The sequence below is a fragment of the Lepidochelys kempii genome, chromosome 1, assembly GCF_965140285.1.
Source record: "Lepidochelys kempii isolate rLepKem1 chromosome 1, rLepKem1.hap1, whole genome shotgun sequence".
Lineage (NCBI taxonomy): Eukaryota > Metazoa > Chordata > Testudines > Cheloniidae > Lepidochelys > Lepidochelys kempii.
Window position 1 is genome coordinate 222,575,493 of NC_136380.1, and position 24,653 is coordinate 222,600,145.

The 24,653-nt window shown below is 44.5% G+C and overlaps 1 protein-coding gene and 1 long non-coding RNA gene across 5 annotated transcripts in view; one reads left to right on the top strand and one right to left on the bottom strand.

Moving 5' to 3' along the window:
• Window positions 1–24,653, top strand: part of LOC140899531 (uncharacterized) — a 73,177-nt gene that overhangs the window by 13,927 nt on the left and 34,597 nt on the right. The gene's annotated exons all lie outside the window — the stretch shown is intronic.
• Window positions 263–22,917, bottom strand: LOC140899505 (TRPM8 channel-associated factor 2). Its single transcript, XM_073315134.1, has 8 exons — window positions 22,691–22,917; window positions 14,763–15,396; window positions 11,743–12,716; window positions 8,857–8,951; window positions 5,813–6,026; window positions 4,018–4,257; window positions 1,709–2,046; window positions 263–606 (listed from the first exon to the last, which is right to left on the bottom strand). The coding sequence occupies exons 2-8, from the start codon at window positions 15,377–15,379 to the stop codon at window positions 367–369; spliced, it is 2,718 nt and encodes a 905-aa protein (XP_073171235.1). The 5' UTR covers window positions 15,380–15,396; window positions 22,691–22,917; the 3' UTR covers window positions 263–366.

Below are 24,653 nucleotides of genomic sequence, written 5' to 3' on the forward strand. Positions count from 1 at the left end.
TTTAGCCTGGAAGGTAATCAGTGCTGTAGATATCTTTGGTTTGTTTTCCTGACTCTGTGGAGTAATACCTTACTCTATGAGTAGTCCTATTCATGCACAAGTAGCCCTACTAAAATCAATGGGTCTTCTCAGAGTGCTACTCCATGAGAACAAAGCTAGCAGAAGCTGGCCCAGAGAAAGGAACAGAAAATTCAGGTCACAGAAGATGTTTGCCTCATGTGGCAAAGGCAACTTATTTCAGAAATAATAACAAGTATGAAAGAGATAAGCCTGCACCATACCAATTTTAATCTAGCCTTATAGGAAAGACAAGCAACTCTGAATTATCTCTAAAAATTACAGCCACCATTCCATGTGAATAAAGCATCACACTTTCTTCATTGGGTTCTTATCCCAGTTGGGCAGAGATGCCAACTTCTTAGAGACTTCTCCCTTGATGGGCCAGCCCCAAGCCACAAAGAAAGGGGCCAGATTCTTCTTCACCTGCCGAGAGAACTTCTCTGCCCACAGGTTCATCTTGGAAGGATTGTCTGTGGGGATGTTAGACATTGTCTGGTATTCAGAGAAGAGTTGGATGAAGGGTTCCCAGCCAAAGGCTTCCTGAAGCTGAAGAGCATGAAAAAACAGTATTAAAAGTGCATCATACTTCGCTAACGTAACACAAGACACTGCACCTGGTCCCATGTTATGAGGATTAGTGACCAAACCTACAGTTATTGCTAATCACACCTCATGACTATTACATGGTTATCTGATCATGATATCATTTTGGGGTAAGGTACTGAAATTGTATTTCAGTGATCAGAGTTAGGAGTGAGGATGGGGAGGGGCGATTTTACAGTGTATTTCTACTCTGAAAAGAGACTGTTTAAAAAAACAGTACTGGTATGGGACGCCAGGCTTATTCTCTCCCAATAGTTTCAATATCCAATATGCTTAGTTTACAAATAAAAAGATGTTTTGTCTCTCTACCAGCCGCCCCACACCTGAGCTAGGATCTTTCCTTTTCATGTATCATCACTAATAAGAAAGTATACAGATACAGTTAGGCCATCATTAACAGCTGTGAAACATCATTGTGTTACCTACTAGAACATATAGACATCCGACGATGCATAATTCACCTTCCTCTCTCTGAAATGTTGCTGATTATGCAGCACTAACAGGAGTAAGAACTTAGTTTTTACGGCCAGATTTTTCAAACTAGTTAGTCCCCTAAAGATGCTAAGAGGTGCCTTTTGAAAATCCCACTCGGTGCCTATCTGCATTTTTAGGCCCTTAAATACCCTTAAAAATCTCTCTTAGTCACTAAAGTGAGGGACTCTAACTCTGCCTGCACACAGGAAGTGTGTCTTAGAGTTTGAAGGTGTCTTTTTTTTATATAGTTACTGCTCAGTAACAATTTATCCTGCATTATGAAATGTGCTCGCTGATGTGAATGTGCCACCACTGCCCTCTACTAGACACACTGAAGTAGGTCTGTAATTCCATGTCACTATGTTGTTCTGAGGCCTGTAGAATAAATAAGCCATTTAGTGAATGGAGAGTCTTATTTAGCCCGAACAGGAGGGGCCTGAATTTTGAGGGAGAAGTTTCGGAGTTCTCTCCCCCGCCACCTGCTTCTATGTTTGTGGAACATACAAACCAGCCAGCATCCTTTTAGAATCATTTGCATTCAGACACATTCTTATGAATCTCTCTGTGTTACCTGCAGGTAGGTCTCCAGTGCAGTCCAGACATTCCAGTCCTTTAGCTGGGCTCCTTTGCCAAGGTAATCGCTGATTCTCTTCTTGCGGTGCTGCAGCTGTAGGTGTTCGTGGGCTCTGTCCCTGGAGATCCCCAGCACCTTCTCATGCACATAGACAGACCACAGGTTGCAGGTGGCCTCAGTAGTGTGAGGGGGGAATTCCCAGCCTGCCTGCTGCTGGTTGTGTCCCAGCTCATGGATGGGTCCCCAAAGGCCATTCGCTTGCATGTATTCCATGTTCACCAACTCCTTTACTGAATCCAAATGACACATGACTGGGTAGCCAGCATGCATCCAGCCTGGAGGGGGGAGATGGGGCCAACAGTCAAGGTGAGATCTCAGCTCAAGAAAGTTATTCTGTGTTTTTTAGAAGTTGGCAAGTAATTCACAAAGAACAATAAATCAGACCAATTAAATCCTTTGTTGTGGTCTGGAATTATCCTCTGGAGAGTTCCTCAAATTAATTCTTTTTTCAGTGTTAATGGATGAATACTTTAACAGGTCAGTGTGAGTATTTGATAATCAAAATTTGATCCATGTTGTGATTGATAAGTCATCCTGTAATTGCTGTACCTGTTTGGGGGTGTATGTGCAGGCTCTTCCACTGAGAATATTCCCATGCTTAAAATTTCAGTTTCTGCAAAGATTCATGCACGCCTCTCTGAAATTCACTTTCTGTGACCTTTTGTGAGAATGCAACTCAAATGCTAATGGAAATCAGAGCCAAGAGAGGCACAAACTCCACCACGGAGGATGCATTAAAGCAATAGAGCTGATATTCGTGAACATTTTTGTAGTGGTGACCCTGGATCTAATGTTTTTATTGTATTTTAGAATGTTTTAATACAGTGTTCATTACACGGCTCTTTAGAAATAAATGGTCTGAATGTCAGAGATGCTGATCCCCTTGGTTTGGGGACGGGGGGAGGTGGAGAAAAGGAGAAGGGGCAGTATGATTTAGTATTGATATTTAATTTCTTTGTTACCGTCAATTTCAGCATGAAGAAAGGTGCTGGATTGACAACTGTGCTTGGATAACAAAACACTCAGTAAATCCACAAAAGAGAGAGAGGCTGGGCAGGGAAAGAACAAGCTTCTAAATTACACACCACCTCCTCTCAAGTGATCTCAATTTCTTGGAGGGACCATCCCTTGTGGTGAGAAGTTAGTTCAGTCTTCATGATCCAGTCTGTCCTTGGTATCTGATTCGCAACAGGGGGCACAAATAATTCTAATTATGATGGTTGTTTGTTGGTGTGCACGTTAATCTATTGGGGACGGGACTGACATCCACCAAGTAATTTCAGACAGACCACTAAGTCATCCTCAGATGGCACTCAGCATTGTAAAATGCTACATGCTCTGGCCCCGGTCCAGTAAAGCACTTAACAATCAGCAGGAGCATAGCCCCGTTGACATAACTGTACAGCTGGACAAGGATGTATAAGTAGTATGATTAAATTGACCAAGAGACATTTAAAGCGGTGAGATCTACTAACAGAGAATATGGAATAGTCTTCTCTAAAGGAAACACCATGGTTGGAGTCATTTAAATCTAGGAATGAACAAAGGACTAGAAAGTATATTGTAGGGGGAGGGGGTTGAATTACATTTGCTAAACTACAAATCTGCTGAAGTTCAGTTCACTAATGCATAATTAAGCCAGTCACAATATTTGCTGATTTGGAATTTAGATTTTGACATATACCAAAAGCAAACAAATGGCATTTGTATGGAGCATTTGCCAAGGATCAGTGTGGGTATTCAAGCTTCAGAATTGACCAGGCAGCTCACTAGTGGATTGAATAAATGTACTGACCATTGAATACGTCTTCATTCAGACCAGTTTCTAACTGAGCTAAAATCCGTCTATAAATAGCATATATTTTTCCCTCTCAGTATTTTGACCAGTTCTAGGTGTGTAGAATAATTTTGCACTGGTAAGGAGGGCTGCTGTACTGTGAGTTGGGTACGACCAATTCCTTTCCCCTTACTCCTAGAGTAAACTGAGGCAGCTCAAATAAGAGTGTGCTTGGGAGAGAAGCATCACTATAAATAGAGTTATACTGTTAGAGGGTCCCACTGTATTCTCCACATCTTGTGTCTTGGTGAAAAGCTCAAGAGAGGTTAGTGACTTTCCAAGGTGTCATAATGAGAGTCAGTAAAGAACCAGCATTGCAATTAAAGAGTTCCTGGCTCTCAACCTCCAATTCAATCCTTTACCCCAGGGTGTTGCTCTTTTGCCTTTTATGACAATACACCATACTCACCAGCTGAGATCTGAACGTCTGCTACAATCCTTTCTGGCCGAGGGAACTTGGCTGGTGTAGCAGCCAACTTAGCTACAGCTGTCATAATCTGCTCCCAAAGGGTTAGCAAAGGCTCGGGATCTTCTATGGGACGGATGCTGTCAGCAGGCACCGTTAAGCTGATGTTCTGGGTAGCTAGTTCTGCCCACGGAGCTGGATAGTGACGGATGCAGGTCAGCCACTGGCTCTTAGATGTCTTTCCTGCATCAGTATGGGAGAGAGAGATTAAGTGCACAAATCTCATGATGATTTGGTTCCAGGTCAGTTGGGTATAGCTGATTTCATTTTATATTTTAATATAAATTAAAATACTTGGGGCCCTTGGAAGCCTTAAAGATGAGCAGAAGCTACTTAAGTAACCTCATGATTTGATTTGATTTATTATTCTTCGTCCCCTCCTGTTTTTGGTTGCAGTCTCTCAAAGACTGATCCAAAGTCCATTGTAGTAAATGGAAACCCACCCACTGTATTCATTGGTTTGTGGACTGCGACCCTGTTACACCTTTTTTCAAATTGGATTATAAACTGTTTGAGGCAAAAGCGATCTGTTGTTCTGCATTTGTACAATGCCAAGCACCATGTGGCCTTGATCCTGATTGGGACCTTCAAGAGCTGCTATTGAATTTTCCCTTTTCTAATTAGTGTTATAGTTAACAGCCAGAAATGAAAAAAAAATAAGTGTTTTTCTGTTTAATATGAAAACGAGGGGCGGAGGAGCGATTCAGTCCACTAATTGCAATGAAATGTCATTTGTTCTCACCAGGGCTATATAAATAAGAAACACTACTAATTTCTTTTTTAAAGAGAATTTTGCCATGAGGTTAAAGCACATTTGAACACAAGGAAAACACTTTGAATACATGGGAACAAGATGTTCAAACTATTTTTGATTCAAGAATGATTAGTGATATTAATTTGTGAGCCAAATTCGGACTCTGTGTGTCCTATCCCAATCCACTGACTTCAGTGGACCCCTCTGAACGTACAGCAACTCTAAATTTGGCCTTGTGCATCTATAAGAAAACTTAAAGCAGCCTGAGATTTTGCTGGATTCATCTAGCTCAGTTGTTCTCAAACTGTTTTAATGGGGTTGCCAGGGCTGGCGTTAGACTTGCTGTGGTCCGGGGCCGACGCCTGAGCCCCATCACCTGGGGTCGAAACCCAAGGGCTTCAGCCCTGGGCGGCAGGGCTCAGGTTACAGCCCCCACCCCAGAGCTTAAGCCCTTGGACTTCTGCTTTGCCCCCCTCCCCCCCCCCGGCTTGGGGCGGTATGGTTTGGGCAGACTCAGGCTTCAGTCCCTCCTCCTGGGGTCATGTAGCAATTTTTGTTATCAGAAGGGCGTCCCGATGACTAAAAGCATGAGGCTATAATCTCCTCTCCCTGCCAATGTTGGTTTCATCTTCTGCCTTTATCCTCTTCCTGGATCGCATTTTAAGGTGCTATCAAAGTAACCCTTATTCTTGCTCTAATATCTGGTGAGAAACAAAATCTGGTATCAAGTTGGCAGAGATATCTTATTCTCCTCTGTTGGACAGAATAGTGTTTAGTGAATACACAAATGACCAGGAAGAAGGCAGCTAAAAAAGATCTTGCTCAGAAGTGGCACTAGACTTTAAACAAGCAACATGATAAAACTGATCAAGCCTAAATCATGGATAATTAGAGAGGCACTTCTCTGTGTCTCTTCACGATCATCATCAGCAGCAGCAAAACTGGCTAAGAAGAGATGTGCAGACCATTTACCAGCACACTTACCAAGCCTGAAGAAAGGAGCCTGCACAGCCCCTTTTACAGTGATAGACACTCCCCCCAGCAGGCTTCCCTTTGGCACTATGATGTAAATGAGGCCCCCCCAGAGAGAGGAGACTGATATCTTCTGATCTTTAACATCACATCTGTGTATTACCACAGGGGGGCGTTTCAGCTCCTCTGCTCTGCTGAGGTCATCTGAGTGACACCCAATCTGCACCTGGAAATGAAAAGGTTGCTTGGTTATGGGAACAATTGAGTAATGAACTTTACCAACCATTGTTTAAACACTTATCCAGGTGGGACAGCTTCAACAGGAGAGACTGCGGGAGCCCTACACCAGAATATCCCATAGCCCACTGGTTAGAGCACTGCCCTGAGAAGTGCTAGTCCCTGTTGAAATACTTTTTGCCCCATCAGGCAGAGAGGGGAATTGAACCTGGATCTCCCACATTCTGGTTGAGTGCTCTAATCACTGGGCTGTGTAGGCAAGATACGGGGGGGGGGGGGGGGGAGTCGGTGCAATGCCGATCTTCCCCTGCTTTGTGGATCATGCTGGGACTTATGCGGGAGAGAGGTGTCCGGACACTTGGAGGGAGGTGGCAGTTTGCGTGCCCAAAGGCAGAAACCCAGGTGCCCAGGGAAACTGAACCCTGAAAATGTAGGCACCAAATGAGTTTTGTTTCATACGGCATGAGGTGGCAGCCAAGGAGGAGTTTTGTGGATTGCAGTGGCGCCTAAAGCTGGGACTAAGGTGCCTAAATCTTGGGTTTAGGCACTTCAGACCCATTGTGGAGCTGGGTCCTAGCTCCCCTGGATTGCAATGGGAGTTAGGTGCCTACATACCTTTCAGGATCTAGGCCAAGGAGACAGTTATAATTTAGGCTATGTTTTAGTCACGGGTATTTTTAGTAAAAGTAATGGACAGGCCACGGGCAGTAAACAAAAATTTACAGCCTGTGACCTGTCCATGACTTGTACTGTATACCCTGACTAAAATTTGGGTGCTCGGTGGGAGGGGTGGCCCTGGGGTGCCACAGGTGCTGTTGGGGGGGGGCGGCCTGGGATTTCCACTGGGGGGGGGCAGGAGGTGGCCCGGGACCCCCGCTGGTGTTGGGGAAGCTAGAGGAGGGCTGGCAGTCTACCAGGCTCCATGCGGCTCCCGAAAGAGGCCGGCATGTCCCTGCGGCCCCTAGGCTGACACGTGGCCAGGGAGGCTCCACGCGCTGCCCCCACCCCGAGTGCTAATGGGTTCCCGGCCAGCAGGATCTGTGGGGGTGGCATCTGTGGGCAGAGGAAAAACAAGAGCCGCCTGGCTGCACCTCCGCCTAGGAGCCGGACATACTGGCTGCTTCCGGGGATTCCCCCGAGGTAAGTGCTGCCCAGAGCCCTCACCCACTCCCACAACCCAACCCCATGCCTCTGCCCTGAGCCCCCTCACACACCCAAATTCCTGCTGCTGCTGTGGGGAGGGGCAGAGGTGCTGAAACAATTTGTATAGTGGGGGTGCTGAGAGCCATTGAACCAAACTGTAAACCCTGTAAGTGATGGAAACCACTACAAGCCAGGGGGTGCAGCACCCCTAGTTCCAGCACCTATGGGGAGGGGTGCAGTGGCCTGAGACTGCCCTAGCAGCAGCTGGTGTGGCTGGCCTGGGGGCTGCCCGAGTTGCTCAGGTGGCCCCCAAGACAGCCGTACCTGCCACTGCAGAAGTCACGGAGGTCCAGAAAGTCACAGAATACGTAACTTCTGTGACAGACTCGCAACCTTATTTATAATCAAATGGAATTAATGGAGCAATGATCTGATACGTGGGCTTTACAGACCTCACTGTTCTGTCTTTCTGTTTTAGAGTCTGTATTTAAAGTGGCCCCACAAAGCATAGGGGTAAAAACGTATAAGCAGTGGCATTTTATTACATCTCCAGTGTGTCATTTGATCAACAATTATTAACACTTTGTGCTTCAGTAGCAGCTTCCATCTGAAGCTCATATCACACTTCACACGCATCAATGAGTTAAATTTTACAAAAGCCCTGCGACAGAGGGAGCATTAGCTCCATTTTACAGAGGAGGAAACTTAGGCACAGACAAATGGAAGCCTGGCTTTTCAGAGGTGCTGAGCACTCACGATTCCAGTGAAATCAATGGAAACTCACAAGTTATTTGCCTAAGGTCCCAGGACTCTTAGTCCTGGCCTGTAATCTTTGCTCAGTGGGTCTGCATGGATTATTGTTATTAAAAGTCTGCCTCCAGCCACAGATGGCTCATCAGGTTGATGCAATTTAAGATGGATCAGTTTCCATAACCAAGGTACACAAGGCAGTGATGTGACAGTGCGCATCACCTCTGACCTTCTTTGACTTCCCTAACCCTATTGAGCAGGGATCATTTTACAGCTGGGTGAACTGAAGGAAGATTTTCAGTGTGAGATCCAGTGACAGTCGGCCCCACAAGCACCAGGATTCTAGTCAAGCATTGTAATCACTTAGCTGTCCTACCTCATTATTGATATTAACCATGTATTAATATTATAGCTAATTGAGAGCTCCAAGCTTGGGGGTACACTGTGCAAGGAACTATTATCCACATCCTGAAAGGTATTTAAGCCCCCAACTTCTGCTGATTTCACTGCGAGTTAGGGGCCTAAATTGCTTTTGGGGATCTGGGCGTAAATAAATACATAAGATGATTTGGGTCCTAAACCAAAGAGCTTAACATTTATGGGGCAATTCATTAGAACTTAGTAAACAATTCTCTTAACGCACAAGAAGACATAGAATCTAGCTCCCTCTCTGCTGCCTGTGTTTGCTCTGCATGGTAAATGCTCCTGCAAAGCAAGAAGACATTACCTTTCCACAGAACTGAATATCCTCCAGGAGCAGCTTTGATTAGGAAAAAAGCTTTGGCTTACATAAAATAAGGGCCATCCACATCCTCAAAAGAAATGAAGAAATGTACAATACGGTGTCATTTTTTATGTAATCACATTTCTGAGTAGAACTACAGTTTAAGTAAAGTAACGGGCATCAGAAAGGATGATTAGTTCACCTGAAGGCCAACTCCAGTAACAGTGCTAGGAAATATAAAGGTCACTGTGTTCCCACGCGGAAGATAAAGTCCTGTGCTCCTCCATGCTGCATCACCTGGCATAAAACACAGAGGACAGGTCTAAATACAGAGCTATTCTTAAACACCTCCGTCTGTTTTCCAATCTGAAAGGATCAGGAGAATGGCATGGCCAGTTTGCATGAGGACGGATCTCCTCTCACTGAATGTCATCGGGGGGCAAAGAGTATTCATGTGAGATGAGCAGGGGAGGTCTAATACTTCCTGCTGCATTCTCCTAGGAAATTAACTTCTTGTTTATAACATTACCATTATGCAGGCATTGTAACAACATGATTTGTACGATATTCTGCTGCTGATGTCAGAGCTGCAAGCAAAAGGGCAAATTACAATCCTTCAGTCTGGTTTCTTTAAACAACATCATTCAGGATGCTCAGTCCTGGGTCCTTGCTCCTTACCACAAACCAAATGAACTCCCTTGGGCAAAAATCTAAGGTCTCCAGTGTAGGAAGGTATGGCAGGAGCAAAGACCTTTCTGGTCATTGCACACTACCTGCACATTAGATTATATTATATGCATATGCCACTGCCATAACACTCCATGCTTTTCTCTGAATTGAACAGGAGGTGAAGCTCAGCGAGGGATACCAGTCAAAATATGAAACCTTAAACTGTTGTCTCAGAAATGTAAAAACAAAGAGATGTAACAAATATAGCTACTCCACAAAGAAGAAACCCACCTTAGAGGGGGATGGATGAAAAGCCTGTTAAATAATGTTTTCAAAGAAGCAGAATTACTGTGATTTCCAGATTTCCAGTGATTGTCACTCCTGGAGATTAAGATGCGTGAGGGATAGGCCAAAAGAAGAGACAGCAGTTTTAACAGTGATATGGGAAGTTGGTGGTGGTTGTTAAAAATGTTACAGGGTAGACTAAGAGAACAGACCAGTACCAGGGAGACTTTTTAGTCTGAATAGTAACATTCAATGGGGGAGGAGGAAGGGGGAAGAAACCCAACTTTGATTAGGAAAAATCTTTGGCTTACATAAAATAAGGGACATCCACATCCTCAAAAGAAATAAAGAACTTCTCTGGAGGCAGGAGAACTGGGCCTCTCCCCTATTTTGGAACTAAGTTCTGGAATGCAGAGAGTCCAAGGTGGGCTTCTCAACACAAACAAGCAATAAGGCTATAGGAGCACGTGGAGAGAGGACCATATTGCTCCTTTGCTGATGAATTCAGAGAAGAGAACTACAAAATTGCTAGTTGTGGCAGCTTTCCCTGTGACTAAATTTACATTGACACAACCTTCTAGTGTCATGCTAGGGCGGGGATACCAGAAGATGTACGTTGATACCCATTTAGACAAAGTCTTCTTAGCAAATAGCACTGTCCAGTGAATTGGTATCAAATGAAATAAAAAGTTACTTGGACTTTCTAAGGATTTTAGTCTGCTCCAAGTAGCATCCTAAGGACCTTTTAAATCAAGTAAATGAAAAAGCATTTCACCCACAATGACATGCAGGCATGGAATGAACATTGGCAGGCCAATAGGCTCAATAAAGTGACCTTCGGATACCACCTTGGAGAGAAATATAGGACTGTGGGCAAAAAGTAGTTCATCCTGGACAAATTCAAGATAATATAGCTTGATTAAAACATGCATTTATCAAAAAGCAGATGATTTCAAAAACAGTGATAATAGACAATAATTAGACATGAACTTACACTGGTATGCGACAGCAAAATGGCAAATATGAATTTTGGGGCTACATGGGCAGAGGTTTAATTACATTTGTAAAATATGAGATAAGGGTCTCTTTCTCTGCTTTTCTGGTGACCTCACCAGAAATACTGGATTCAGTATTGGGCACCTCTGTTCCATGAAGATATCAATAAAATGGAGGAATATAGAGAAAAGCAACATGAATGATTAAGGCAGTGCTTAATTTGTGCAAGCGTTTGCCAAGGCTTAGCCCCAGCACCTCTGGGCTTGTCAGTTCATAGGCCCGGCACCTCTGGGCTTGCTGCATCGGTTATGAATGTAAAAAAATTGCTTGAGCCCCAGCACCTAATTGCTTGAGCCCCATAACCTTTCATTGCAAACTGAACACTTGATTAAGGGGCTGGTGGGAATTTGCTGATGAAGATTAGGAAGGAAATGGGTAAAGGGAAATCCTGTCCTGGTGGCAAAACTCATTGAGTTGAGTTGGGCCAGGATTTTACCTATCGAGTTTAGCCAAGTGATGCCTAAATATGGAAGTAGAAGGGGCTTTCTTTGAAATAGAGCTGATCAAAAATCAGGGTAAAATAGGAGAAACTTTTGCAGATTTTCATCAAACTGGTCAGAAGATGGAGGAGAAAGACCAGCCAATTGTTTTTCTTGGCTTTTGTTGAAAAAATTTGTTGACAAAAAATTCCTGAAAAGTTCTAATTCGAAAGCTGTAAACTCTGAGGAGAGCAATTGTTTAGGGTGCTCCAAAGGGGTATAATTAGCAGTAATGGCATGAGGCTGATGAAAGTAAATTAAGGCTAAATGTTTAGAAATGTTTCCTGATGGTGAGGTGTATTAGATCATGGATCAGAGAAATTACAGAAGTCCCATCACTCAAATAATTTAAAACTGGACTAGATAAAAATGGAGAATTGACTTTAGGGGAAAGCCTAAGTTGGGTCCTGAAGCAGAAGCTAAATGTAACCCAAGAGGTTTCCATCTTTAGCAGCTCTGTTCTGCACACAATGTGACAGGTGTGATCTATGTGATCACGGCTATGGAGGGTTATACACTGTTATACTCTGTGTTCTACAGGCCATTCCATGTTGAAACAGGGGGAGGGGAGATTCGTGAGGAAGGACAGATTCTCTCACCTGTATTTGTGCAGTTGATTTCCACAGTGGTGCTAGGGACTGTGGGGAGTTCACAGAGTGCTAGCCTCGCACAGTCGGACATGGATTGGCATAATGCTGCAGCCACATGAAGCAGCATGACCTCCTTGGAGTTCCCCTTGACTGCGTGTTCCTTGCTCACTGGTGGGATCCCATTGCTCTGCACCATCATGTACAGGATGTGGTACAGTGAGGCATAGATGTGGCCATTTTTGACTGGGATCTGAAGGACTTTGGCGCAGTCCTGGCTCAGTTTCTGAAGCCAGCCTGCCACTGGGGGCTGGGGATCCTCCTTCTTGTCTAGGTGCTGCTGGAACTGAGCGAGTGCCCTGCGGAAGTGGTAATGTCCTTGCTGCTCTTCGGGTCGTAACACTGGGTACTTGCCTGCCTCCTTGGTTTCCCCCAGGATGCTGATCCCGAACCCATTGAGGATTTTGTTGCCAGGATATTCAGCCAGAACATTTCGGCCCTCATTCTGAGAAGCCCACCACCAAGCCTGACCTCCAATCAGCAGGCCCCCTCCTTCTGCCACAAACTCATGAATCTTCTTGGCCTCATTGTCACTGTAGGACTGGCAGCAGTAGATGCTGAGATTGTCGGTAAGCTCTGAAATCTCACATACCACCAGCCTTTGAGTCAGCAGGTCATGAAGGTTCTCCAGATTGGGATTGATGCCAATTCTCCCTTTCTTCTCAGCACCCAGCCAGTGAATGGCATTGAGGATGAAGTCTGTGAGCTTCGGGGTGCTAAGATGGACCTCATGTGTAGCCACCACCACACGGCCCCGGCCATAGTGAGCTGCTGCAAGAAAGCATCGATAGGTGCCATCCAAGCCAAGGGGGAAGGCCAGTGTGCCATGGACCAGCAGGTGAGAGGGGACACCATCTGTCACTATGTCTAGCTCTGACACACCTGTTAGGAGAAGGTTTAAGTCTCTGCTGAAATCTAGCCCATGCCTGCAAAACCAAGAGATGTTCCTGTCAGGTCACATGCCAGCACTGTCATAGTGTCATGAGATGGAAGAGGAAGATTGTATAGTATCTCTGCTCTGCCCTACAGCATATCCAAATATTCTGAAATCACTTCTACAAAGATCTCTTCATTTTGAGATCTACTGATGGAAACTTCTACGAAATTAACTGCCTTCATCTGAGAGACAATTGCCTTTAGTTGCAATTGTTCTGAATAATCATTCTAAAGCAGGGGTTCTCAAACTTCATTGCACCATGGCCCCCTTCTGACAACAAAAAGTATTACATGACCCCAAGAGGTGGGACCATAGCCCAAGCCCTGCAGTGCCAGGTGGGTGGGGGCAAAACTGACATCCAAAGTCTGAGCCCCGCTGCCCCAGGCTGAATCCAGGAGCTCTGGCTCCGCATGGTGGGGCTCAGGCTTTTGCTTGAGCCCCAGGTCCCATCAAGTCTAACACCAGCCCTGGTGACCCCATTAAAACAGGATTGCAACCCACTTTGTCTCCTGACCCACAGTTTGAGAACTGCTGTTCTAAAGCAAAGTGAGCCTCTTATCCTCTTACCCTACACTGTTCTGTGGCAATTTCATGTCACTTTTTCCTATCCCTTTATCCTATGTGAAGTGGCTTGGCAGAACTAGTGCAGCAGAGGGTAAGGAGATGAGAATGAGAGATACAAAACAGAACAGGGTAAGGGGATGCATAAAGAGAGATGAAATACCGGATGGCAGAGCAGAGGATAAGGTATGATGGATATTTTGTATTCATTGGTTCTGAGCTAATTTATATAATCAGAACTTAGAGAATTTCCTTTGCACAGCAGTAAAGGGCTCATTGTATTTCAGAAAAGTGTGTAACAGTTTTGTCATGAGATCATCCATGCTTTATATGTAAACAGACATTTGTGGAGCACAACTACTTAAAGGTTAATTATTGTTCGTGGTTCTATATTAAATCAATATTTCAGATCTCAAATAAGTAACAGGATCCCTGCTTATTGAAATACACACAAAAAAAGTTAAAGGATTTACTTATTTCCCTTGTCTCATTCTTAGAACTTCATGAGTCACCTGAACTCATTCAGAGCATCAGAGCCCCCAGAAGTCAAATGTTTCCTCAGACTTCTTTAGCAGGATTCTGGCTTTATTTCTTTCCTGTTAATTCCTTTTTCCTCCCCGAGTGATAAGGACCCACATACCCCCTAAGAGGGTTGGGGATGCAACGGTAATGGGATTCTGTGGGGGGGTCCAGGTGAAGGTGGTTGGAGCTCAGCGTGGGGGTCTGGATGTGTGGGGGATAGAGATTGGCAGGGGGGTCTTGGTGTGGCCATCTCAGTGGTGGGGGGTGTCTAGATGCTGGAGGAAGTGGGGCTGAGTGGGGTGGAGATCCAGGTGCAGCTGGTTGGGGCTTGGTAGGGTTGGGATCCAGGTGCAGGTGGCTCATGGGGGTAGTCCAGATGCATGGAGAGTGGGGCTCGTAAGGGGGGATTCTGGGTGCAGGTGGGGTGAGGCTTGGCAGAAAGGTCTGGGTATGAGGGGCTCTGGATGCACAGGGGTTGGGTGGATGGGGGAGCAGCTCCCTGTACAGGGATCCCTCCCCCTGCAGCTGAGAAGCGATGGGTGCAGGAAGCATAGGAGTGGCAGGGAGAGTTTTCAGAGCTTCCTACAGCCAGGGGAGAAATCTGGGGGTGGATCTGACACAATCCCAGATGCCGTGCAAGTGAAGAGGAAGTCCCGTCCTTCCAGCCCAGGGACTAGCAGCTGAGTCTGGAGCAGGGTAGGAACCCCCAGCCCCACAGTGAATTCCCTCTCTGCTGGCTGCCCTGGGCACCTGCTGGGGAGGCTCTCATGACCACTCTTGTGGCTTCCCTTTGCTTCCCCACCAGAAAGTCATTTTTCTGCAGGGAAGCAAAGAAGTCTGCAGGGGACATAAAATCTGTGCATGTGCAGTGACCTAGAATTCCCCCAGGAGTAAGTTTCTTACAGCTTTAATTACAGGTTTTAATACGTAGGAAATTATTTCAGATACTCACGGAGCAATCAAGGGAATTGCAGGCACTTTGTCTGAGACGCTGAAGATCCCCCTCTCACCATATATATCCGTGAAATAAACGCCGCCCACGCTGGTTACGTGGTTCCCAGGGAAATTGAACAGCACTCTCTCTGCACTGTGTTCAGAGGCCCAGTGCCAAGCCTGACCCCCAATGAGCAGACCCCCTCCTCTCTTCACAAACTGGATCAGCTCCCTCCCCTGTGCTGCATCATAGGCATCCATACAGTAAACCCCAAAAGAGGCAATGAGCTCTGTACTGGGCTGCACTTGGGTGCCAGAACTACTGAGAATGCCCACCAGGGAGCTCAAGGTCTTCTGGACACCAACCACCACTCCTGGGGAGGGACTGAGCCAACCCACAGCATTGCGTAGGAACCGAGACATCTTGGGAGACCCCAGGTAACTCTCATGGGAGATGACCACCATCCGGCCCTTCCCATACTGTGAGGCGGCGATCAGGACCTGCCCCCGGGGGTTCACCATCACTGGGAAGGCAGTCTCGCCAATGAGCAGCAGCTCACAAGGAACAGAGTCACCAGTAAGATCCCAGTCCTGGACACCATCCACCAGCAAATCATAGGCAGCTGAAGGATCCATGTTCAGCTTTGTCTTGTCTACAGGAAAGACAAATAATAGTTTTTCTTATACTAAAGACAGTCAGAAGAGGAGTTATTTATCCTTCTTTGCCTCTACTGGATTAGTGTGAAGGACGCTCAGATACAAGCACAGGCTACAATCAACATGTCTCATTCCTAGAGATAGAAATTTACCTGCCTCCACCAGTTGCTCACCGAAAATGCTTGTTTAGACCCGCTTTGGGGGTAGGTGACTGGGACACCGTCAAACCAGCTCAGGTTAGGATCAGCTGACGAGTAACCTGTGTATGAACCTAAAGGCATGTTGAGAGGCATTGCAGTTGTAATCAGGACAATACACTTGTGTGTGGGCATCAAAGAGATACTAAAAGGGATTAACAGGCTAAGCCCATTCACATGTGTTGATAAGAAATCAAGGAAGACACTGTGTGTATGTGTGTCTATATCCTGTAACTGTAATTAATCTTAAGATCAAAGGTGTGTACATACCGCATGAATTAAATGAATATTACCTATTTTGTCTTCAGCTGATCTATTCCTGTTATAATGAATGACCAGCAATTGATTATATAAATCAGTGTGGCTAGATTACCTATTTCTGTACAGGAATTAGAACGTGAACTTGAACAGGTGTGTCGTTGTGGGCTCAACAATGAGAAATCTTTGGACACATGCTGTGCTCAGAAACACTTGGTAGCCTGTTTCAGCTATAAAAGAAAAACCTCGGGCATGATCTTGCCATCTCTTATCTGCTGAACTTTAAACAGGGAAAGTTTGAACCACTGGGTGGAGATCACCAAGTTATTACTTGGGATGCCCTGAAAGAGTAATGGAAGGACTCTATCAGACTCTAAGCTACCATTTGGGCTCTAATCTTTTGGATGTACCAGAGAGACTTATTGCAGAACAGCAGATTATAGGATCATTACAGGATTGGCTAAACACATTGTCTTTGGGGTTAGATCTAAGGTACCAGTTGACCTGGGGTAAGTGACAGGTCTCTTGGGCCTGGAAGCAACCTGAATGTGGTGGGATTTTCTTGGTGTCAGTGACCATTTCTCACTAAATCCAGTTTGTCTGGGTGGCAAGATAGACTGGAGAGTCAAAGAGGACTGTCTGTGACTCCACAGTAAGAGTTTCAGAGTAACAGCCGTGTTAGTCTGTATTCACAAAAAGAAAAGGAGTACTTGTGGCACCTTAGAGACTAACCAATTTATTAGAGCATAAGCTTTCGTGAGCTACAGTTCACTTCATCAGATGCATATCGTGGAAACTGCAGCAGACTTTATATATACACAGAGAATATGAACCAATACCTCCTCCCACCCCACTGTCCTGCTGTACCAGCAGGACAGTGGGGTGGGAGGAGGTATTGGTTCATACACAGTATATATACTGTGTATATATAAAGTCTGCTGCAGTTTCCACGATATGCATCTGATGAAGTGAGCTGTAGCTCACAAAAGCTTATGCTCTAATAAATTGGTTAGTCTCTAAGGTGCCACAAGTACTCCTTTTCTTCACAGTAAGAGTGTTAAAGTGATCCAGGAGTTCATGTTTGTTGCTGGCCTGGTGAAATCTACTTACAGGACATACAACCAGTTTGGGGTAACTGCCCTGTTTTTTAGTCTGTCCTGAGGTAGGTACTTACGGTTGTGAGCCACTCCAGACAGCAAGAGAGGGTGTTCACCCCATATCAGCCTGGAAAGAGTTAATGAGGTTGAGAAGTGGACCACTGAACCTGATAGGCCGCAACTGAGGGGAATTAGACTGGATAAGCAACCCCTGGTTGGGAATAGAGCCAAGCTGAGAAGGACAGGTGGGGCTATCATAGAGCCAGGAAGCAGGCAACAGAAGAGGGTCTGAAGTGTGGAAGACTGTGGCCAGCTGTAGAGAGGAAAAGGAGGAAACACAGGGGAGAATAGAAGTCCTGGTGTTATGAGAGACCTGGACTTGACATGACCTGCAGCCATGTTGTATATGGATTGAGCATAACCCGCAGCCAGTTTGTATGCTCAGCCACCATTACTTGGAAACAGAAACCATAGTAAATTTGGCCTAGGCTTAGAATCCCAGCTGTAGCATTGATAACTGGGTAGATAGAGGAAAATCACAGTTTCATGGGAATAGAAGGGGTTATGGAGAAGCTAACCTTTAGTTTCTGCATGTTTCTTACTGGGTGCTTGTGTGAGGTTTTTGTGAAAAGTTGCTTTTTCTGGTAAGTAGAAATTGTGAGGTTTTGCTGTCACTAGAGAAATTGTTTGAGCCCATTAGGAGTTCTGATTGGTTACATTTATTGCATAGTCATACTTTAAGTAAACTAATTGGTTCGGGTATAGATAAGAGACTCTCTCATTTTACCTATGTAATGAGAGTTAGAAGAGAAGCCGGTTGGAGCCTAACTCTGGGACACTCCTTAAGACCAAAGCTGCTGGAACTCTTACACCCTGCATGACCATACCATGGAGCAGCAAGAGCCCCAGGTGAAATCTGATCCTGACTAGCCATCAGAAAACATCTGTCTGCATTATTAGGAGTGGTGAGCATTAGATGCTTGGCATGTGTATACTATTAAATGCTAATAAATGTACGTTAAGGATATTTATTATGTAAAGGCTCTTTCACTGGGAAAAGGTCCTGTTAAGCCGTAGAGGGACATTGCACCCAGAGGGGGAGGAGAGGGCTCTAAATTTGTGCAGGTAGCACTGGGGTTCTGGCCTGGAGGAAAGGGTGTATCCAGAGGAGGGTGGAGGAAGAGCCTGATAGAGGCGATGTAGGAGCAGCCCAAGGAAACAGTTGCAAGGTTTGGGGCAGTGCAGACCTTGACTGCTGATTGTAGGGTCCCTGGGTTAGAACCTGGAGTGGTGCCCAGGCCCAGTGCTACCAACCACGGGGGAAGTGGCACAGACCAAGCAATTGAGCAGAAGACTGCCTAGTACAGCCATCTAGTGGGACTTTGATACCCCAGAAGAGGAGGACTATAGTGACATGCCCAGAGAGCCAAGACATGAAGAGAGAGCACCCTGAGTTGCAGAGGGGGAGAGAGAAGCAGCGAGGTGCATGAATGAGCGACAGATGGGACGGGTCAGAGGTGAGTGGAGCTAAGCCCCAGAGCAGCCAGGAAGAGTCACCCCATGTGGTGAGTGGACCCTGTGACAAGCTCTTGAAAACTCCTTGGAGTTTTCTTGCTGTGTAAAAGATAAATTAGTCATTTTGTTATAGAAATACAACTGAGTGCTGTGTGACTATCCAATGCAAACCCCGATCCTGCCCATGCCTATACTATAACTTCAGGGGAACCACTAGCTGGAGGAGGACATTCTTAATCACCCAAGCCCCTGGCATGATGATCCATTAGCTCTTTAGTCAGCATGTGCTCTTCCCCCCCACCCCAGGTATCTCACTCTCCTTTCTACCCCTTCATCAAAAATACCCAGAGACTTGCCATCCTCAGACCCCCTTTTTCCTGAGGCTCCAAGGCCTCCTCCGCTTGATGTGGCTGCAGGAGAAGGAAAAATATATGGGTTTGGAATACTCGGGAAAGCTGTAAGTCAGGAAGTGAAGTGGTATTACTAGTGTATATGCGAATCTGGTGGCTTCTGACATTTATAATGTATCATATTGCATGCTGGTTAAAAATGCTGGAAGCCACTGAAGTCATGCCTATACTAGGGCTCATGCTGGTGGTGACAACAGCTGGCATTTTTGTGTAAAATTCCTTATGGAAAGGAGATTATGTTCAGATAAAAATGGACAGAAATCAAGATCTGAAAATTACAGGGTGCTAAATTCAGTTGAAGAGATTTTCAGTTCATAAATTATATTGCATAATTCCTTAATGTTCACAAAGCTTAAAGTGAGCCATAATCTGTTACTAATTAAACAAATACTTTTCCTTAGAAGATCAGCTGTAACTCTTTGTCATTGGGAAATTATCTAAGCAAAACTATAGATACTCCACAAAGAAGAAACCCAGTTTAGAGGGGAGATGGGTGAAAAGCCTGTGAAATAATGTCAAAAAAGCAGAATTACTGTGATATCTGTTGACAACAGGGGGTGCTACTACCCCTGAAATGGATTTTTACTGGCACCTGGTGGAGCAGATTACTGTCATACCAGTGAAAAAGGTTTACAGTAATTATATGCAATACCCAGCAGTTTATTGAGAAGGAATTACACAAGTGGTAAGGGGTTATATTAAGCACATAACTCCTACATTAGACATTAAGAGCTATACATTTCTCTTAATGAGTCTCTCTTTCACAAACATACATGAACCGGTCCTGCGCTAGCCTCATGCAGTTCCTGCTTGGCAAACAGAGAAGGTAGTTACCAATTTTATAGATGGCTTCTTCCCTCCTGGTCTGTACTTCTCAGCCCTCTGGTCTGTCTTGGATTCCCTCGAGTCAAGGCCTTGGTTGCCTTGAGACCTGTCTGGTTCACAGTCCTATTTGAGCCCACGGAGCACAGTTTTGGCTACTCTGTCTGGCAGCATTGCTTCTTCAAGTGTCAGTGAAGGAATCCCAACCAACAGTAATTTATTTTGCTTGATTCTTATACTCTTTTTCCCTCAAAGGAGTCACATGTCTTAAAAGCATGTCCAGTGGGCGTGTGGTTACTAATTTTCACCTAATTACTATTTTAGAAGGGGCTGGGGGTTGGGTGGTACCGAACGAAAAATCACCCCATGTTTACTCACTCATCAGTCGTTCACTCTGGCTTTTTGCGTGATGTCCTTGCTGTAAGGTCATTATAACCAGGATGACCTGTGCTTCATACTGGAACTTTATATATGTGATATTTACTTTTGCATGGGCCCATATTTGCCTACCAATAGGTTCAATATTGATCATACATGCAGAATTTGCCAGTCCTTTGTCAAATCTGCTTCTGCTTAATGGGAACCTGCTCCCAGGCTGCCATTCAGCCATGTTTAAGTCATGTCAAGTTATGCTCACACCATTCATTCAGTATGGCCACACCACTTTGGCACCGTCCCAACAGTATCCCCTTCTTTAAAGATATGTTCTTCATAGGATTCTCATTCTTGAAGATTAAGAAGCTTGAGGATAAGCCTAAAGAAGAAAAGACTGCAGTGCTAAAAGTGATATGGGAACTTGGTAGTGGTTGTAATATTAGAAATGGTGTAGGGAAGAATAAGATACCTGACCAGTACCAGGGAGACTTTTTAGTCTGAATATTAACTGTGAACAGGGGGGAAAAATCAACTTTGACTTGAAAAAATCTTTGCCCCACATAAAATAAGGGACTTCCACATCCCCAAAACAAACAAATACCTTCTCTGCAGGTAGAATTGGGCTTCTCCCCCACTTTAGAACTAAGTTCTGGAATGCAGAGAGTCCAAGGTGGGCTTCTCAACACAAGCAAGCAATAAGGCTGCAGGAGCACGTGGAGGGATGACCATATTGCTCCTTTGCTGATGAACTCAGAGAAGACAAGTATGATTTAGCTAGTTCTGGCAGGTTTGCCTCTAACTGAGTGCACGTTGAGACAGCCTTGCAGCTTCATGCTAAGGAGGGCATAACAGAAGATATACTTGGGTACCCATTTAGATAAGGTCCTCTTAGCAAATAGCACTGTCCAGTGAATTGCTATCAAATGAAATAAAAAGTTTGGTGGACTTTCTAAGAGATTTAGTCTGCTCAAACGAGAATTATGAGGGCCTTTAAAATCAAGTATGTGATCAGTCCTCACCAGTAATGATGGTGGCAGGTACCCTCCCTTTTCAGATAATGAAGACAAGGCCTTCTCAGAGATTGAGATGTCAAAAGAAGTAGGATTGAAGCAAATTGACAAATTAAATAACAAGCATAGGACCACGTGATATATTTCCAACAGTTCTGAAGGGACTGAAGAATTTGAGTTCCTTACATAAATGTTCTCTCATTAAAATCAGCACTATACCATAAGGTTGGAGGGTAGCAAATATTGTATCTATATTTAAGACAGGCATTAAAAGTGATCCTGGGAATTAAAGAGAAGAGAGCCTGCCTTCAGTACTAGGCAATTTTGGTGGAGACAATAAAGATAGTTATGAAATACCTAAATGAGCATACGTGTCTGCAAAGGGAAATTGGACAGACAGAATCCATTAGAATTCTTTGAGGGTGTCCATAAAATAGTGGATAATAGACTCATCTCTTGTTAATTTCAAAAGGCCTTTGGTCAAATGTTCTTGTGAAGGACAATAATGAAACTTTCAATTGTCATGGTGTTGGAGGTAACATTCTATCATGGATTAGGGTACAGCAGACCAGACCCTGGCCTCAACTATGGCCAATTTGTGCTGCTCTGGCAAGGCAAAGTGACAGTACCACTGGCTTAACCAGTCACTGAGGACTAATCTGCCATGTAGGGGGATTTCCATGTTGCTATGCTGACTGCACCCAACCAGCCTTTCATAGTGGCTTATGTGTTGGGTGGGACAGAGAGAGAAAGCATCAAAGGGAGCTGCCCAGCTCCCACTGAAATTCAGTGGGTGTTGGGTGCCTAATTCCTTTAGGATACTTTCAGAATCTCAGCCAAATGTTGATCAAAGATGTTAAGATCATAGAATATCAGGGTTGGAAGGGACCTCAGGAGGTTATCTAGTCCAACCCCCTGCTCAAAGCAGGACCAATCCCCAATTTTTGCCCCAGATCCCTAAATGGCACCTTCAAGGATTGAGCTCACAACCCTGGGTTTAGCAGGCCAATGCTCAAACCACTGAGCTATCCCTCCCCCCAACAACACAATTGCATTCCTGCAGGCAAACAAGCATCTTAGATAGCAGCTCTTCTTCCCTTGCTTAATCCCAACAAATGCAAAGCTACAAACCCCAAGCACGCAAAAACCACCACAAATCAAATCATAGAATATCAAGGTTGGAAGGGACCTCAGGAGGTCATCTAGTCCACCCCATGCTCAAAGCAGGACCAATCCCCAATTTTTGGCCTAGATTCCTAAATGGCCCCCTCAAGGATTGAGCTCATAACCCTGGGTTTAGCAGGCTAATACTCAAACCACTGAGCTATCCTGTCCCCAAGATGTTGGCTAAAGAACTGATGAATAGAAGTTATTCAATGGTCAGTGCTTTAGTGCCCTGATATATTATCTCAAGGAGATCTATTTCTTCCTAGGACTCAAGTTATTATCTGAGGAATTGTTCCCAAATCACTGTTCGGTACTAGCAATATATGTTGCTGATTTGGCAACTGCTTTCCTTAGAAGCTCTGCTGTGACTGTGTGGTATTATGAAGTTATCTAAACTTAATCAATGACTGTTTGCAATGCTCACCATGTTCAGACTTACCAGCAATGAATATGTAGAATGACCAGGGTATCTTCAAAAGATTCTTCCCTTGCCTTCTGAAGTATGTAGTTTGGACAACACAGTAGCCCTCAGATAGCTTTTGAGAGATGGAGCCTCTTCCTATTCAGGAGTAGCTGGAAGCCAGCTTGTGGATGATTATCAGCCTGAATCTGCTCTGCTCTGCTCTGTGATAGCCTTTCTCTGGTCAATGGTTATGAGAGCAACCTTCTCCAGGTGAAGAACAGCGACTTGACATCCTGTGCTGCTATCTTTTATGTGCCTTCCTTGCACTCATTAGTGTAGTGTCCTGCCCCCAAAGTGGGCGTCCTTGATAGATGAATAACATATTTCTGCCACAATTGGCTGGAGAGTTCTCCTGGTCTGTCTCATGCAAAAATTATTTTCTCTAGTTCTTGCTACTGGATTCACCTGCAGATGAGTCATATGGCCTTTGGACTTGAAAACATCTTTAAATGAATTGAGCAGGTTGTAATTCCCTGATTTCGACTTTTGTCCAGTTTTATCTGAACCTGCTAAGATATATCCCTTCTATGTGATATAAAGGTGCATTGATGTATGCTAGTCTTTTGCTGAAAACTCCTTTGATATACATAGCCTAGAGTGTTTTTTTTCCCCCCTCTATCAGTCTGCACAGCTAGAGCACAATTCCTGGGCTAAATTGAATGTGACAAGCTTAGTTGGTGCCAAATCCCACAACTGTACAAGTTTTATAGTCTGGGTATAATTTACACAGAGGCTGTTATCAAGGACTAACAATTCCTGCCAAACAGTCATACAATGTTACCTTTCTTCACTGTGGTAAATCAACAAAAAGCCAGAGACACAATTCTTACAGTCTTATTGCTGTGAAAGATAAACAGCAGTTTTTCAACTTCTGGAACAATTTCCTCTGGAAAATGTTGAGGAAGGTTACAACATTGTTACGGTATCTCATGGTTGTAGAGTTTACTAAATTGCTCTGCTGAGAAAGAGAGTCTTGGTTTACTCCTCTATCTAAGGCTGTGTCTAAATTACAGAATTTTACCTAAAAGTCTCCACGGTGGTATCTGTGGGAACGCTAGTGTACATAAGAATCTGGTGGCTCCTGACATTTTTTATGTGTCATTATTCACGATGGTTAAAAATGCTTGAAGTCATGTCTATACTAGGGCTCATGCTGGTGGTGACAACAGCTGGCATTTTTGTGTAAAATTCCTTATGGAAAGGAGATTGTGTTCACATAAAAATAGACAGAAATCAAGATCTGAAAGTTACAGGTTGCTAAATTCAGCTGAAAAGCTTGTCAGTTCAAAAGCTATATTGCATAATTCCTTAATGTTAAGAATCTTAGAGGGAGTCATAAAAAGTGCATTTATGGTCTCCTGAGGAAATGATACAGGAGGACACACAGGCAAAGTTACATTTATTCTGCCCACATCTGCATTTCGGCATGTGGATGCCTTCATCTGATTTTTACTGGAAAATCAATAGACTATTTAAAACAAAATATGAACGAAGTCCCACTGTTGCAATCTCCCAATAGAGCATTAGGTGACTGGCCCATCTATTTCTAGAGAAGAAACTCATTAACTAGTTAACCAGAACTTTGCTTCAGGTTCCTCAATCCATTTCTACTCCCTGAAGCAGCAATCTTCTTGTGTATTTTATTTCATCATTCAGATTATCTATGATTTTTCCCAAGAAAGTCACCATACCTAGGCTATGTCTACATTAGAAGCACTTTACCAATATAGGAATATTGGTCTACTACACCAGCAAAGGGCTTCTAGTGTGGATGCAGCTACATTGGCAAAGTATAGGAAAATAAGCTATACCAGTAAAAGTGCAGTTTGGCCAATATAAGTCTGCACGAGGGATTTATTTACTAGAACTGCTATGTCACTCTGGCATCACACTTCTTCACCCCGATTGACATATTTATGCCACCCAAAGTCAGGAGTGT